Source organism: Eulemur rufifrons, chromosome 19, assembly GCF_041146395.1.
Source record: "Eulemur rufifrons isolate Redbay chromosome 19, OSU_ERuf_1, whole genome shotgun sequence".
Taxonomy (NCBI): domain Eukaryota; kingdom Metazoa; phylum Chordata; class Mammalia; order Primates; family Lemuridae; genus Eulemur; species Eulemur rufifrons.
In genome coordinates, this window is record NC_091001.1 from 73226178 (window position 1) to 73239941 (window position 13764).

The 13764-nt window shown below is 37.2% G+C and overlaps 1 protein-coding gene across 2 annotated transcripts in view; it reads right to left on the reverse strand.

Annotated features, from left to right (window-relative positions):
• EML6 (EMAP like 6) overlaps positions 1–13764 on the reverse strand; it is a 226629-nt gene that overhangs the window by 124535 nt on the left and 88330 nt on the right. For both annotated transcript variants that reach the window (XM_069494454.1, XM_069494451.1), the window contains exons 3-5: positions 10450–10548; positions 6893–6961; positions 42–227 (exon numbers count right to left, since the gene is read on the reverse strand). In XM_069494454.1, the coding sequence (XP_069350555.1) occupies positions 42–227; positions 6893–6961; positions 10450–10548 (354 nt within the window). The remainder of the gene's footprint in view (positions 1–41; positions 228–6892; positions 6962–10449; positions 10549–13764) is intronic.

Genomic DNA, 13764 nt, shown 5'->3' on the forward strand with positions numbered 1-13764 from the left:
TTTAATAAATCATCCCAAAACTTCCGTGTGGCAATACTTACACTATGTGCTCCTTGAATGGTGCGAACTAAATTGAGCCCTTTCCAGACATAGATGTCGCCATTTAAAGCACCAGAGTAGGTGATGTCTTCTTTGGCACATGCAAGGCAAAGGATGGTCTGAAGATCCCCTGTTTTGCCAAATATTCCTCTTTTTGCAGTCAGGGCATTTCCACATAGTGTCCAAAACTAGGAAGCAAGTGATTATACTTCAGTACATTTTACATAATTTGCTAAATCCAGACTAGGCACAAATAAGTTAACTTGCTTCGTTGTGACAGCACAGAATCACAAAACATTTTAGTCAACTATTATGAGCGTGAGAAAAACCTAAAATATTTAAAAAAATTTTTAAAGTTCCAATATTTCAAAACTTTGCTTCTTGTTTCATAGAGTTTTAATAGAAGATGATGTTCTCAGAGTTGGATAAAGTAGACAAACGTTTAATTTTGTCAAATTATGAAATTAATGTAGGTTCATTGTAGAGAGGTCTAGAAATACAGATACCCATAAAAAGGAAAACTGAAATTATCTACAACTTCCTGTTAGCATATGTTGATATATCATCTAGGCATTTTTAATGTATATATTCAGAAATAATTTCTAACTAAAAATGTTATAAATCTTCACCATGCAAAAGCTACTCAGAAATGTTTCTAAATATGAGTTATGGTTTCACATAGCCAAATAATTGGGTTTTCCATTTTAGTTGCAAAATTCATCGTATGGAAGGCCATAAGCACAAGGCCTGAGCTATTTCATAGAAAGCAGCAAGGACACTCCTATGGTTCTATAGAAACAAAATATTTTGCTTTGACATGGTTTTTAATGAACCAAAATAACCTCATTGCCATTGATCTAGCTCCTCACAGTTTAAAGGCTCTTTACATATGCATTACATGACTTGATCCTCACAATACCCTTGAACAGGCTACGGCAGATACTGTCACCTCCATCTGGAAGAAAGCAGAAGAGGCTGGCTGAGGGTGAAGGTCAATGGTGTTATACCTGAGAAGATACTGAAATCTTCATCTTTGTCTTGAGAACTTTGAATCTCATGAAGATACATATGAAAATGAGATGATTTTAAGGCAGCATATTCGGGCTACACACAGGTAGCAAGGAAATTCAAAGATAAAGAACCAAGCTAAATTAAATAGAATGTGCAAGAGTAGGGCTTGGATCAGTGGCGAGGAAGAAATGGCATTTGCGTTCAGGAGAGGAGGAATGGACAAATCCATGTGGCGGGAATGTGGGGCTGGGGTGGGGAATAAAATCAGCAACAACCCTAATATTGTGCCTGCAGGAGAGGAAAAATGGTGGTCCTCTCAGAGTAGTTGGATATTGGAGGAAGCAGTTCTGGGATGGCCACCTCATCAAGCTGGCCAGGATCCAGGCAGCTGGGTGGTGAGAGGGACAGAGGAAAGGGTTTGCTTTTGGTGAGGACTGAGGGCAGATTATGCAACCATTTGAGGCAATACAGGATTCTTCTCCCAAAGGAGGAAAGTATCCATTCTGGTGACTCATTTCTTTGGATATGATTATGTTTATGAAGAGGTGTTAAAGTATATGTCAAAGGAATGAAAAGATCTGGGGAAAAGCTATTCAGGTACAAGCTTTGGAAAATATTTAACTCTGAACCTGAACGATCTATTTGACATAAACAATTACTGGTTGTACAAATATGCCAAAGAACTTGCTGTTTCATGTTTAAGGCAGACATTTTCCTTTCTCATTACTTCTCCTCCTGCTTGAAGATTAAAAGGAGAATAATTATTTTGTCCTTTAACTTGGGATGTGCACCTCTGGCCAGAGTTATTTCAATATTTCCAGGTGGATAACCTCAAAATAGAGACCAATACCCTTAGACTTGATCTACACAAAGGTTTTCTGGAAAAAAAAAAAAAAAAAAAAAATCACCCAGATCGTATAATGCCAACATGAAACATTCCAAATAGTCAAATAATTGCCTAAAAATGCATATATAGATGAGATGCCAGGATAAATATGAGATTATCTGCAGAAAATGGTAAATATCTGAAATATTATTTCTTGAGAACGATTTTGTATTTGGAAAACAGTGGCAGTTTGGGGTAACAATGCATAATTAAATTCATCTCAAATGAAGAGACACTTATCTTCTCCAATCTCCATCCACAGACTAATGCACATTTTGTTAGAACTGGCAGGCAGCTTGGCGTTCTTCTGGCCCTGGGTAATCCCCAAGGTCCCTTCTGTCTCTGACTCAAGGCAACTCAACAGTACCCACAAACCTGGTAGGCGCATTTGCTATAAAACCAATGAGGCAGATAATGATCAACTGTTACTGTTTTTCAAGTATTCATTTCAGATCACTGTAATTTGCCTGTTCACCACGCACTGGGGATTTGCAAAACCAGAGAGCATCTCACCCTAGGTACAAACATTTCACATAAAAATATTTTCTCAGAGTGTGAAGATTTCGTACTCAACTTACTGGAACCATTCATTCAATGTTAAGGTAGGTTTTAGGGGGGAAAAAGTAGAGGAATCTTGAGAACTGGATATTGAAAATATAGATAGTAAAAATAATCTGTTGAAGCCTAGATTTGTTGCAGGTTTATTTGTAAACAAAATTAATAAAGGATGGCTGGGTGGACATTTGCAGATTCTTCCATTTGAAGTAAAAATGTTTGTCTTTGCTTAGGAAAAAAATGTCTGCTAAAACAATTAAATTTAACAGGATAAGCAGCTTTTAGTGTTTTAAAATAAAATTCCAGAATTTTATCTATTTCTGCTTCTAGAATTAACTAATTAAAAGTTAGAGTGAACCAAGGATGGAAAGAAATGAAGAATCTGGAGAATTCTACCAGTTAAGCAGCTCATCTAGTTAGAACCCAATAAATGTATTGTTCTTTTGGAAAAAAGTTAAGCCAAGACAGATCATTAAAGACATAATTTCTCAGTGGAAAGAGCTCTACAGAGGGAGCCAGAGGCTGAGTTTAAATCTTACCTCTGCCACTATTTTTTGTGAAACTAGAAAATAGGGAAAGAAATTAATATTGTTGTATCCTTGTTGGCTCTATACACTGTTTACCGTAACAGTCTTAATGAATTCAGCAGGCAGTGATTGTGTGTGTATTTTTTGTTGTGAGGCGAGGGAGAAGTAATTCAGCCTCGGGGAATATAAAGTTCGCCCACAGTCGAGTAGAGGGAAGCAGAATTGGGATTCGAAGTCAAATAACCCCCTTGGTTTGGCCTCAGCTTCCTCACTGTGGAATGTGCCAGGTTAGGGTCCCAGACTTCCAGAAAGCCACTACAGCCTGATAGGAACCAGGCTCATGAGCTCACATGTTTCTTTACTCATAGATGAAAGAACCACTCAGTGTTTCAGCATATTTTAGGCTAATCAGAAGATCATGTTGGCAGATATATATCTTTGATTAATAGAAGAGTGCTAAGGGGACTATTAGTTAATGGCTATTTTGTGGCCAAAATCTCCCAAAGTATTTGTTCCTTTCGAAATAAGATTATGAAATAGGTTCATTTGGTGATGAAAACATTGGCAATCTTGGAACATATCACGAGCCATGGACTTTTCCAGCTTCCCATCCCGTGATTCCATGGTGACCACCGCCTCCCTATTAACTCTCCACTGGAGCCAACCCCTCCCCCAGGCCCTGCCGCCTCCCAGCCCCTTCCTACCACACTCATCCACCCACCGGGCTCAGCTTAAACAATATGCCCTTCCTGGGACTACATGCCTCTCAGCCAGCTGGCACCTCTCCTCTATCCATAGAGGTTTTTGGTTTTGCCTTTCTTACAGAATGTTCTGTTTTAATCGCTAAACAAATTGAAAATAGGGTTTTTTGTTCCCTCACACAGCATAAACTCAAATATTAAATTTAATCTATGAAGCCCTAAAGTGCTGGTAGGATATCTTATATCTCTGAGTAGTAGAACCTCTAGACCTATTTTTGTCTTCTTTTTCATTATTTTAGAAGTAATATATATCATAAAACAATTTTTAAATAAAATATAAAAGGCAAAAACTTTAAGTTGTCCACCAACTCACTACACCCAGAGATAACTGTTTAACATTTGGGGATATCTTTCCAATGTATTTCCCACACAAAAATGTACTTTTCAAGTAAAAAAATAAAATAAAACCAAAGCCAATGATGGGGCTTAGCCTGAGAAACTAGAATCCCTCTTGCCCAAGGCACGTCCTAGAAACCAGAACTCCTTTTCACAAAAGCCAGCCATGAAATCTAAAATTATTCTGTGTAAAAACTGGCCACAAAGAAATTATCTGACCTACCTTGTTTGACTACAGGTCATAAGACCTCCAAATTCCAGAAAGGGTCCTGCCCCACACCAGAAGGAAGGAATGCATGCTCAGAGAGGCCAAGAAGAATCTAGAAAGATCGGCCTTGCTGGGTTCCCCCCAGTCAGCCTGTTAGCATTAGATCATACCCTTTTTGTCCAGTCATATTTCTATATAGCTGTCCACACTTTGTTGAACCTATGCATAAAAATGAACAATTTCCCCTGTATCTTTATTCTGAAGGCTCCTGTGTATACACATTAAATAAGTGTGTATGTCTTTTCTCCTATTAATGATCTGCCTCATGTCAGTGATTTTTCAGTGAACCTTTAGGGGGCCAATGGCTTTGTTCCCCACACTACAGATCTGCCACCCCCCCAAAATAGACTGTAAACTTTCCCACTTAAAACAGATCTTGAATATTTCCCAAGATCATTAACCACCTAAAACATAACTTATGATTGTATAGTATTTCATATGAATATACCATATTTTATTTGAACATCCAGGGATAGTTAAGTGGTTTCAGGTTTTCTTCTGTTTGGTTTTATTTGGTATTGGTAAGTTACTCAATGAATCAGCTCTTTGGGAAAAATTCCAAGATGGATAGATATTGCCAGATTTCTGGACTAGAAGACCATATCCATTAACCCACCTCTACCAGCAAGGTTTGAGAGTGCTCAGTCACTGAATCCTGGTCAACATTGGATACATTTTAATAATTTTAATAGACTGGAAATGTTATTTTAATATTTGTGTCCATTAATTACTAATGATTTAATATTTTCATGTCCCTTGGCCAACATGCTTCTATTTTTGTCAGTTATCTATGTTCTTTGTCTATTCTACCAATTTGCTAAAGGTCTTCACATTTCAACAACCACCCAGTGTCAACTATGCTGGTTGCTCATACTTTTGCTAGTTTATGGTTGTTCTCTTATTGTGGCGGAGGACGAGGCATTATATAGAATGTTTTAATGTTTATATAGCTGAATCGATATTCTCCGTTATGATTTGATTTTACATTTAGAAAGGCCTTTCTCCAACTTAAGCAGTTAAACAGTTGCCTATATATTTCTCTAGTTAATTTATAGTTTTTAAAACATTTACCTCATTAATTCAGAGACTTTTAGTGTTTAGTATGAAGTAATAATATAACTTTTTCCCCCCAAATAAATTGTTCTAGTGCTTACTAGTTAGAGATCCCCATCATATTCTAAGTAGTCGTACATATTAAGGTCTATTTATCAGCTTCTTAAAATTCATTTATTTCTCCTTATTCCAGTCTTATGCCATTTAAATTATTTTAACCTCTAATATGCTTGAGTGAATAGTCGTGCATATTCCCCTTCATTATTTTTTTTATTCCAAAGTTCCTAGTTACTCTCATTCTTTCATGCTTCCAGATTAACTTAGAATAATTAAAAGGAAAATTCTCTCAGGGAACAACAGAAGTCATAGGGATTTTAACTGAATTTGTAACAAACAAATTAATTTGGAGAGAAACAATACATTTGCAAATTTTAGACGTTATGTACAGAATCAAGATTGTCACTCTAAGTATTCTTTTATATTCCGCTATAAAGTTTTGTAACATTCTTTAGACAAGTCTTGTATATTTCTTGTTATATTTGTTTCTGAGCATTTTATCATCTGTCCCTTTTTAACCACCAAGTAGGAATAAAAGTAATCATGAAAAACTAGACCAAAAGAAGAACAAAAGAACTGGGAAACAGGAGAGGTTAGTTGGAGAAGTTACATAGATTATCTACCTTGCTTGTATAGAAATGTACCAGTTTTGTACTATCAGAGATCCATGGATGCTCTATGCAAGCAGGTAATCCTTACACACTTATTTGTGGACTTTAACTTATTTACAAGCCTATAGACAGAAGATCCTAAGCCATACATCTCATAGTTCAGGAAAAATTTTTGCTATGTCAGAGCAAAGGATATTGTTGATGCTGTTAATTTCCCTACTTATGAACAAAACAGGAAGCAGCAAATGTGGGCCTAGCTAGAGGCAAGTTTGGGCTATGAAGACTACAAGAAGATGAGCATTTAAAAACCAAAGGCCCAGATAGGTTTGTACTGTATAGCCCTCTATTTCTGTGTAAAGCGCAATATATTTCTATGTAGGCACCTTTCTTCTAAGGGAACACATCAACATGTCAGAGCTTTTACATGCAATATATGCAGATATTCATTATAATGCAAAAACTTAATTCACAACATTAAAATCAGAACTGTTTTAAAACATGCAAACTCATGAAGTATGAGTGTTCAGTTTAGTATTTAGTTAACATGAAGTTTCTTTTTCAGCTGCCTGCTGAGCACTTCATTTCACTCTTCTTTGCATTTCTAAACGAGCCCCACCAGCTGATGTTAGCTTGCTTCAGGATCAGAGAAACAGGTAAGAGGGCTCCACATTTAAGAAAAAAAAAAAAAAAAAGTGAAATCAAGCAGTCTGAACAACAAATCTATATGAACACCTAAAATTCTTTTTATAAGTGGTACCAAAAAAATTTTTTTTTATTCACTACTTTACCTTTATATGTTTTACTCCACAGCTAACCACTCTGTTTGGCTGATATGGATCCCAGGAAATATCAAAAATCTGTTAAAAAAATTAAAAGTTGCCATGTTGATCATTTATGTTCTTGCCTTCTTCCAGATACCAGTCCAATTGCCAAGACTGTACCTGAACGCTTAGAACACAATGCTACCTGCACAGAATGAAAATGGAAGATTTGTCTCCTGGGAATGAGTCAGAAACTGTTAATGCACCCTTTGTGATCTCATGTCTACTTACCTCAGGCCTGAGTAGAGAGATAATTAACTGCAATCATCAAGAACAAACGGGTATCATTTTTAATTTTGTCCATCTGAGGTAAACAAATGGGCGATTTAGGATAATTTTTAATTAAACTTTATATAACTCTCCACAGTGTTAATAAAACACTTTGGAGATAGCTTTTCAATAAAAATTAAAATGAAGGATTTTATAATTCTTTTAACTAGGAAAATGTTTAATAGTTAACAATTTAGTGTAGCCAAAAGTCTCCACTAATCATAGAAGTTAATATTCATAAACATAAGGCAGACACATTTGTTTGACACTAACTTAAAGTAGTCCTTTAGGCCATCATTTTAATCTGACCCAAAATACTATTTTCAATTATGCAAGGAACTGAAACATACCTACTAATACTATTTAATTCTTTAAGAAGAGCTACCAGTTTTCAAGGTAGTTCTCCCTGTTTGGGGGACAGAGGAGAAAAGACTCTGTCCATCATGAGAGTCAAATCACCAGCTGCAAGTGCTTAAAATGCATATTTCCAGGGCCTGAGATACTTTTCATTTAGTAGATCTGGAACTGAGTCCATAAACCTGGATTTTTAAACAGACTCCAGGAGATGTAGGTGGCCCATGGATCACATGCTGTGATGTCCTGATAGAGAGGGAAGGACTAATTGTCAGGGCCAAAGCCTAGACCAAAGAAATAACCTGGGCCACCAACTTCTCATCACATAGGGAAAGGAGCAATCATGGATTCTAGAAAGAGCACTGAAGAAAAAGTACGTGGTCTAAGTGTCCATCTTAACTAATCAAGCTCAGGCAAGTTTCAGCTTCTCTACCTTAACCTCATCTCCACAATGAATAACATCACTTCTGTTATGAGGTCAATTAGATAAGGCACATGAAATCATTTTGCAGGCTATAAAGCACTCATTATACAAATGGAATGGATTAATCCTGAAGATAATCTTGAAGTTAACCACAAGCAGTCAACTGGCATCCAGGTATCAGTAATCAACAAAACTGTGTGTGATACAGATTATAGAGTCTGGGCTGGAGGAACAGTATTTTAAACTATTTCATTAAAACCTCTTGGGTTCTTAAAATTACACTTCTCACTGGAGTACCATTGGACTTTTTGCAGTCTACCCCTAATTTGGAAGTGTAACAGGCTGGGAGTGGTGGCTCATGCCTGTGATCCTAGCACTTTGCGAAGCTGAGGTGGGAGGATCGCTTGAGCTCAGGACTTCAAGATCAGCCTGAACAAGAGCCCGAACTGTCGCTACAAAACATACAAAAAATTAGCCAGGTGTGGGGATGCGTGCCTATAGTCCCAGCTACTCGGGAGGCTGAGGCAGGAGGATCACTTCAGCCCGGGAGTTCAAGGCTGCTGTTAGCTATGACGACACCACTGCACTCTAGCCTGCGTGACTAGCAAGACCCTGTCTTAAAAAAAAAAAAAAAGGTGGAACAAAGCAATTCAGCACTGTCATTGGCATCAGACAGGCAGGTTGGGTGCCATTCAGTAGTGTTAAAAACTTTAGACAAATTAAATTTAACAGTTTAATTGAGCAAATAACCATTTGCAAATTGGGCAGCTCAGAACCAGAAGAGGTTCAGAGAGTTCTGCATCAGGGCAGGCAGTACTTATAGACAGAAAAAGGAAGTGAGGTACAGTAACAGCTTGAGTTAGCTTTATTTGGGTATGGTCTGATCAGGTGGCAGCCTGTGATTGGCTGAAGCTCAGCTGCAACTCAGCTATTTGTTACAAAAGTATACTCTTAGGCTTTCAAGTTTATTTACTTACCAAGCTAGGTTTCAGTTGGTTATGTAGGTACTTAAGGTATGGAGATAGCCTTAAACCAGATTTAGTTTACCAGTAGGCATTTAACAATACTAAAAGCACTTTATTTACAAGACAAGGTGATTACATTAGACTATTTTCCTAAGAGATTTTACTGGTTGCAGGTGTTCATAACTTTAGTTTTCTACTTTTTCCAAGGTAATAGGACCAAAATTTTGTCATACAGTATACTAATTTAGGTCAGACTATATAATATGATTCAGAAATAGAAGTAGTAATTGCAAAATAATTTAGATACTATATAAGTTTGTTCTCAGTAGAGCTAGGTATGGCATCACAACAGTGAGAACTGATCTCATGTCCACTTTCTGTGATCACTGGAAATTCACTTATTGATCCAGTCCAATTCATCTTCCCTTTTAAGATACAATGTAATCATAGTATAAGCACAAAAAGTAACATCTGAGATTTAAGCGTCACAAGTCTTTTCAACCTAGACATTCATTAACTACTAAGTTAGTATCAGTTAAATTAGAATCCCCAGCATAGAGCCCGAGTGTCACCATGCTGTCAAGCGTTAAGTCTCCCTGGGGGATTTCTATATATAGCTAGGGTTGGAGCCATTGGACCAGACGGGTGCCAGGCTTCTTCCAACACTGAGATTCTATGGCTGGTCACTTCTGGAGGAGAATTTCCAACAACTGTGGGGTCTTCCTTATAACTACAGAACTCCATAGATGAATGTACCATAAACACACACACCCCCCCCCCTTAGAGTTCATACTAAGAGAAGGTGAATTTAATGTTGAATTAGGGCCTCATTTTATATGAACACTTATATTGTGCAGAAATACAAAACAACTGGGAATTTAAGATAGTCATGCATATTCACTTCTCTTTTAAACTAGAAAATCAAGACAATAAAGGAGTTAAAATTAAACAAGACACTGGAGAAATAGACTTCTCACCAATTGTATGTCTATGCCTATTTTATGCCCTGTCTTACCAGCTATGACTACATGGAATTATTTCTGATCACACTGACTTCAATATGAATGACAAGCAGGCTACAATTTAGATTCAATATGCTCAAATATAACAACAAATCACAGTTGTCATATTCAATTTGAAATTAAAATACATACCCTTGTAATCATGTTTTGTGAATATTTTCTATTTCCATTTCTAAATGAATACATCTAAATTAAACATATAATTTCAAGTTCAATTCTATTTTGGTTTTATAAAGAAGCCAAATGCCAGCATCAAAAATTTGCTTTGCCTATAAAAAGCAGTAACAATTCAAATAAAGTATTTGAGCACCAGAAGCAATCACACCAACACAGTTAGCTGTCAATCATGAAGAAATAGGATGTTTATAAGTTGAATATGTTGGAAAAGTCTACACATGGCAAATTTACTTTTAAAAATATTAAAGTTTGAGAAGTGACATCACAATTTTCCCACAGTTGTGAAATCTGCTTGGTCCAACAAGGTCTTACCCGGTCGGAATGGCCAGTGGCTGAGGCCAGAAGTTTCCCCTTCCGCCAGTCCCAAATACAGACCGTGTTTTTGGCATCCAATCCCACAGAGGCTAAACGCTAAAAACAATAATAATACGTGACAGTGATGGGAAGATTTCCTATTATTCATGCTTTCTTTTAAGAAATAGTTACTAATTATCTACTATGGGTTACGCATTAAATTATCTTATAACAAACTAATTTCTCAAAATCCATCTTAAACCCAAAATTATGAACAACAGATGACTACCATTAGTATATGCTGAAATTTCAAAAATCTAAAACCTACAGCTTGTTTGTCTTTTTCAAACACAGGAACCATACATGTAAACTCTCAAAGTCAATAGGAACAGAACTTGAAGGCAGGGTTTCAAATGTTTAACTTAAATTTTTAGTTTAAAAATCAATGTGAGATTTAAAAGAGCCCAGAAATCCATAGTCTAAAAGCCTCAAACTACTAAAATTAAAGTGTTTGAGAAAACAAATCCAATAAGTGAACCCTATTTTCATTCTTAGTTTTCTATAATTTCACAAACATTGAAAGTGACTAAAGGAGGATGTATAATCTTAGTAAAATTAATCTGGTATTTCATCTCCCAGCCTAAATTCCTTGGGTTCAGATCAGAACTTGTCCTTAAAGGGAAAAGAAAATTCAACACACATGATTATATACAAAGTCAAAAGCGTCAAAAACAGGCATCAGGAACACCAACATCTAAGGTTCTTACAGGACACCACTTACAAGGAGACAGCATTGTGTAACAGAAGTCTGGACTAGGAGGAAGTAGATTCTGCTTCTTGTCTGACTTTGCATTAATAGCCAGACATAAGACCCTGGAAAAATTAACCACCTTAAATCTCAGTTTTCTCATTTGTATAATTAGTGTAAAAAGTATTTGTTCTTTCTACTTTGTAGGATTGTTATGTGGATCAAGTGAAGTAATGTAAATCAAAAGGTTTTTTTTTTTTTAAATATAGTACTACCCAAGTATACTGAGCGCTTCACTGAGTATGTCTGAGCGTGGTGCGTGCACATGTGCACACTCACAGGGTGTGTGCGCAAAGACAGCCACGTGTGGCTAAAGGTATACGCACGTTGTCATGCAGGGATTATTCAGGTTTCTTCACTGAAGATGGCTTTCATTACGAATATTAAGTATAAAAAACATAGATACAGGATTTAAAATGTGCCCTTAAGAAAGGCAGTCTTAGTTGTAATTTTTAATTGAGGGATCCAGCAATGGAAATAAGACATGTTTATATTTTCATTCATAAGAAAATCTAAGGGGTGAATTCTATTTAGCTTTTTTTTTTAATAGAAAAAGCAGTTAACAAATGGGGCACCAAAATAAAACCCACATTTCTTGATTGAGAAAAAGCCTAAAAGAAACCTATTATGTTTATTTGTGGTGACAGGCCCCATAGCTACCTGAAAAGTATTTCTTTTGCCTTTTGTTGATGGTGAGGTGATGGGCCATTTGTCATTTTCTAAATATCATTCAATTCCACTGAACTCTGTCCAGGGAATAAGGCGGACCTGAAGCAATAGACGTCAACAAGCCATGAAATCCACCATGGCCAAACAGATAGGAGGTACCATGCAGCCCACTGCCACCCCCACCCCCGCCCCCTTCAAATGGGAGCTGGGAGAATAGCTAGGATTCTATCATGAAATAACTTGGGCAAAAAACTAAAAGTTAAAGCTGGGTTTCCCCCTGCTGTGTTACATTTTCTTGTGACACTCGAGAACAAATTTTGATAAGGAATGTTTGGCTCAAATACCAGATTAGAGAATGTGCATACAAGTAAAACATGAGCATACATTTATACTTGTATGTACACATGCATTCTGACACTCATTCAGTTTAATCAACATGTCAATATAACTGTGAGCCTGAACAAATATCACTATACGGCTAGTTCTCTTTAGCCATAGATAGACAATGGGATGTATGCATTAACCTGACTAAACCAGACTGAGATTAGAGTAGTAAAATCAAGAACATACATATAACTCTAGGAATTAGCATTTACTAAACAATGTAGTTAATCTAGTTCTAGAAAGAAAAGTGAATAATGATCAATGCTCTCTTAAAATAGTAGAGCACACTAAGTAAATGCTAATCCTTAAAAAAAAAAAAAAAAAACTGACTCAAACCAGGTCAACTCCTTTTTTTTTATGTATGTATTTTTAATTGTCCAGATAATTTCTTTCTATTTTTTAGTAGAGACAGGGTCTCACTCTTGCTCAGGCTAGTCTCGAACTCCTGACTTTGAGTGATCCTCCCGTCTCCGCCTCCCAGAGTGCTAGCATTACAGGTTAACTCCTTTTTAATCCCCTGAATTTCCCACAAACTCTCAGTTTGGTCAAGGCTCTGAGTAATTTTACAGATCTTTCCATGGCATCGACTTACAGAATTAACTCTGAAATTTGCCAAAACTTGGACTGGAGGAATTAACAGGCAGAAACATGGAGGGTGAAAGAGACGGAGGAAGGGTGGCGTAGGGGTGTGGAGAAGGCTGGGGAGAAGAGGCGCAGCCCTAGCGAGGAGGTGAATGTAGTGGGTGCCAGGGATGACGCATCTGTGTTTCCACTTCCTTTGCTAGAACATATTAACATATCTTTTCTGCCAAGTGTTGCTACAGGTCAAAGGAAGGAGAGGAAACTTTGTTAGGATTGGAAAGGCTTCATGAAGACCTTTGAAGTGTCTTCAAAGACTGAGTCACTCACCCAAGGGGGCAAGAAGGTGTGTGGGGCACTCCAGGTGGACAGGACAACATGGGAAAGGGCAAGGGGGTGCAGAAGGACAAGGCCTGCTAGAGGATTCTTGCAAACTCATCCAATTCCACGACAAGGGGATGGTGGAGATGAGTCTGGCAAAGCTGGTAAGCCTAGAATGCCCAACTACATGGTGTGGACTTCGTCCAGAGGGTACCCCAAAGCTTTTGGTGGTTTTAAAATGATGCTCTGACACTTTCTTTCAGTTAGTGAAATACATCAGCAAGAAGTTGACCATGAGGAGAATAGTTTAGAGGTTACTTAAGTCAGACACGGCACTGACTTTGAACTTAAAGGATGGCAGAGAGAATGAGGAGAAGATGAATGTCAGAGTTATTGTAAAGAAACTTATAAATACACAGAAATTGGTGAGTGAATCAATTGGAAGGGGGCCCGGAGGAGTTAGAAGTGGCCTCAAGGTAAAGAGTCAAAGAGAATCTTCTTGGTGGATTATTACAAGGTGATGTCATCTTCTGAAAGCAAGGGGGTACTAAGGTAATGCTCAGGGCGTGAGG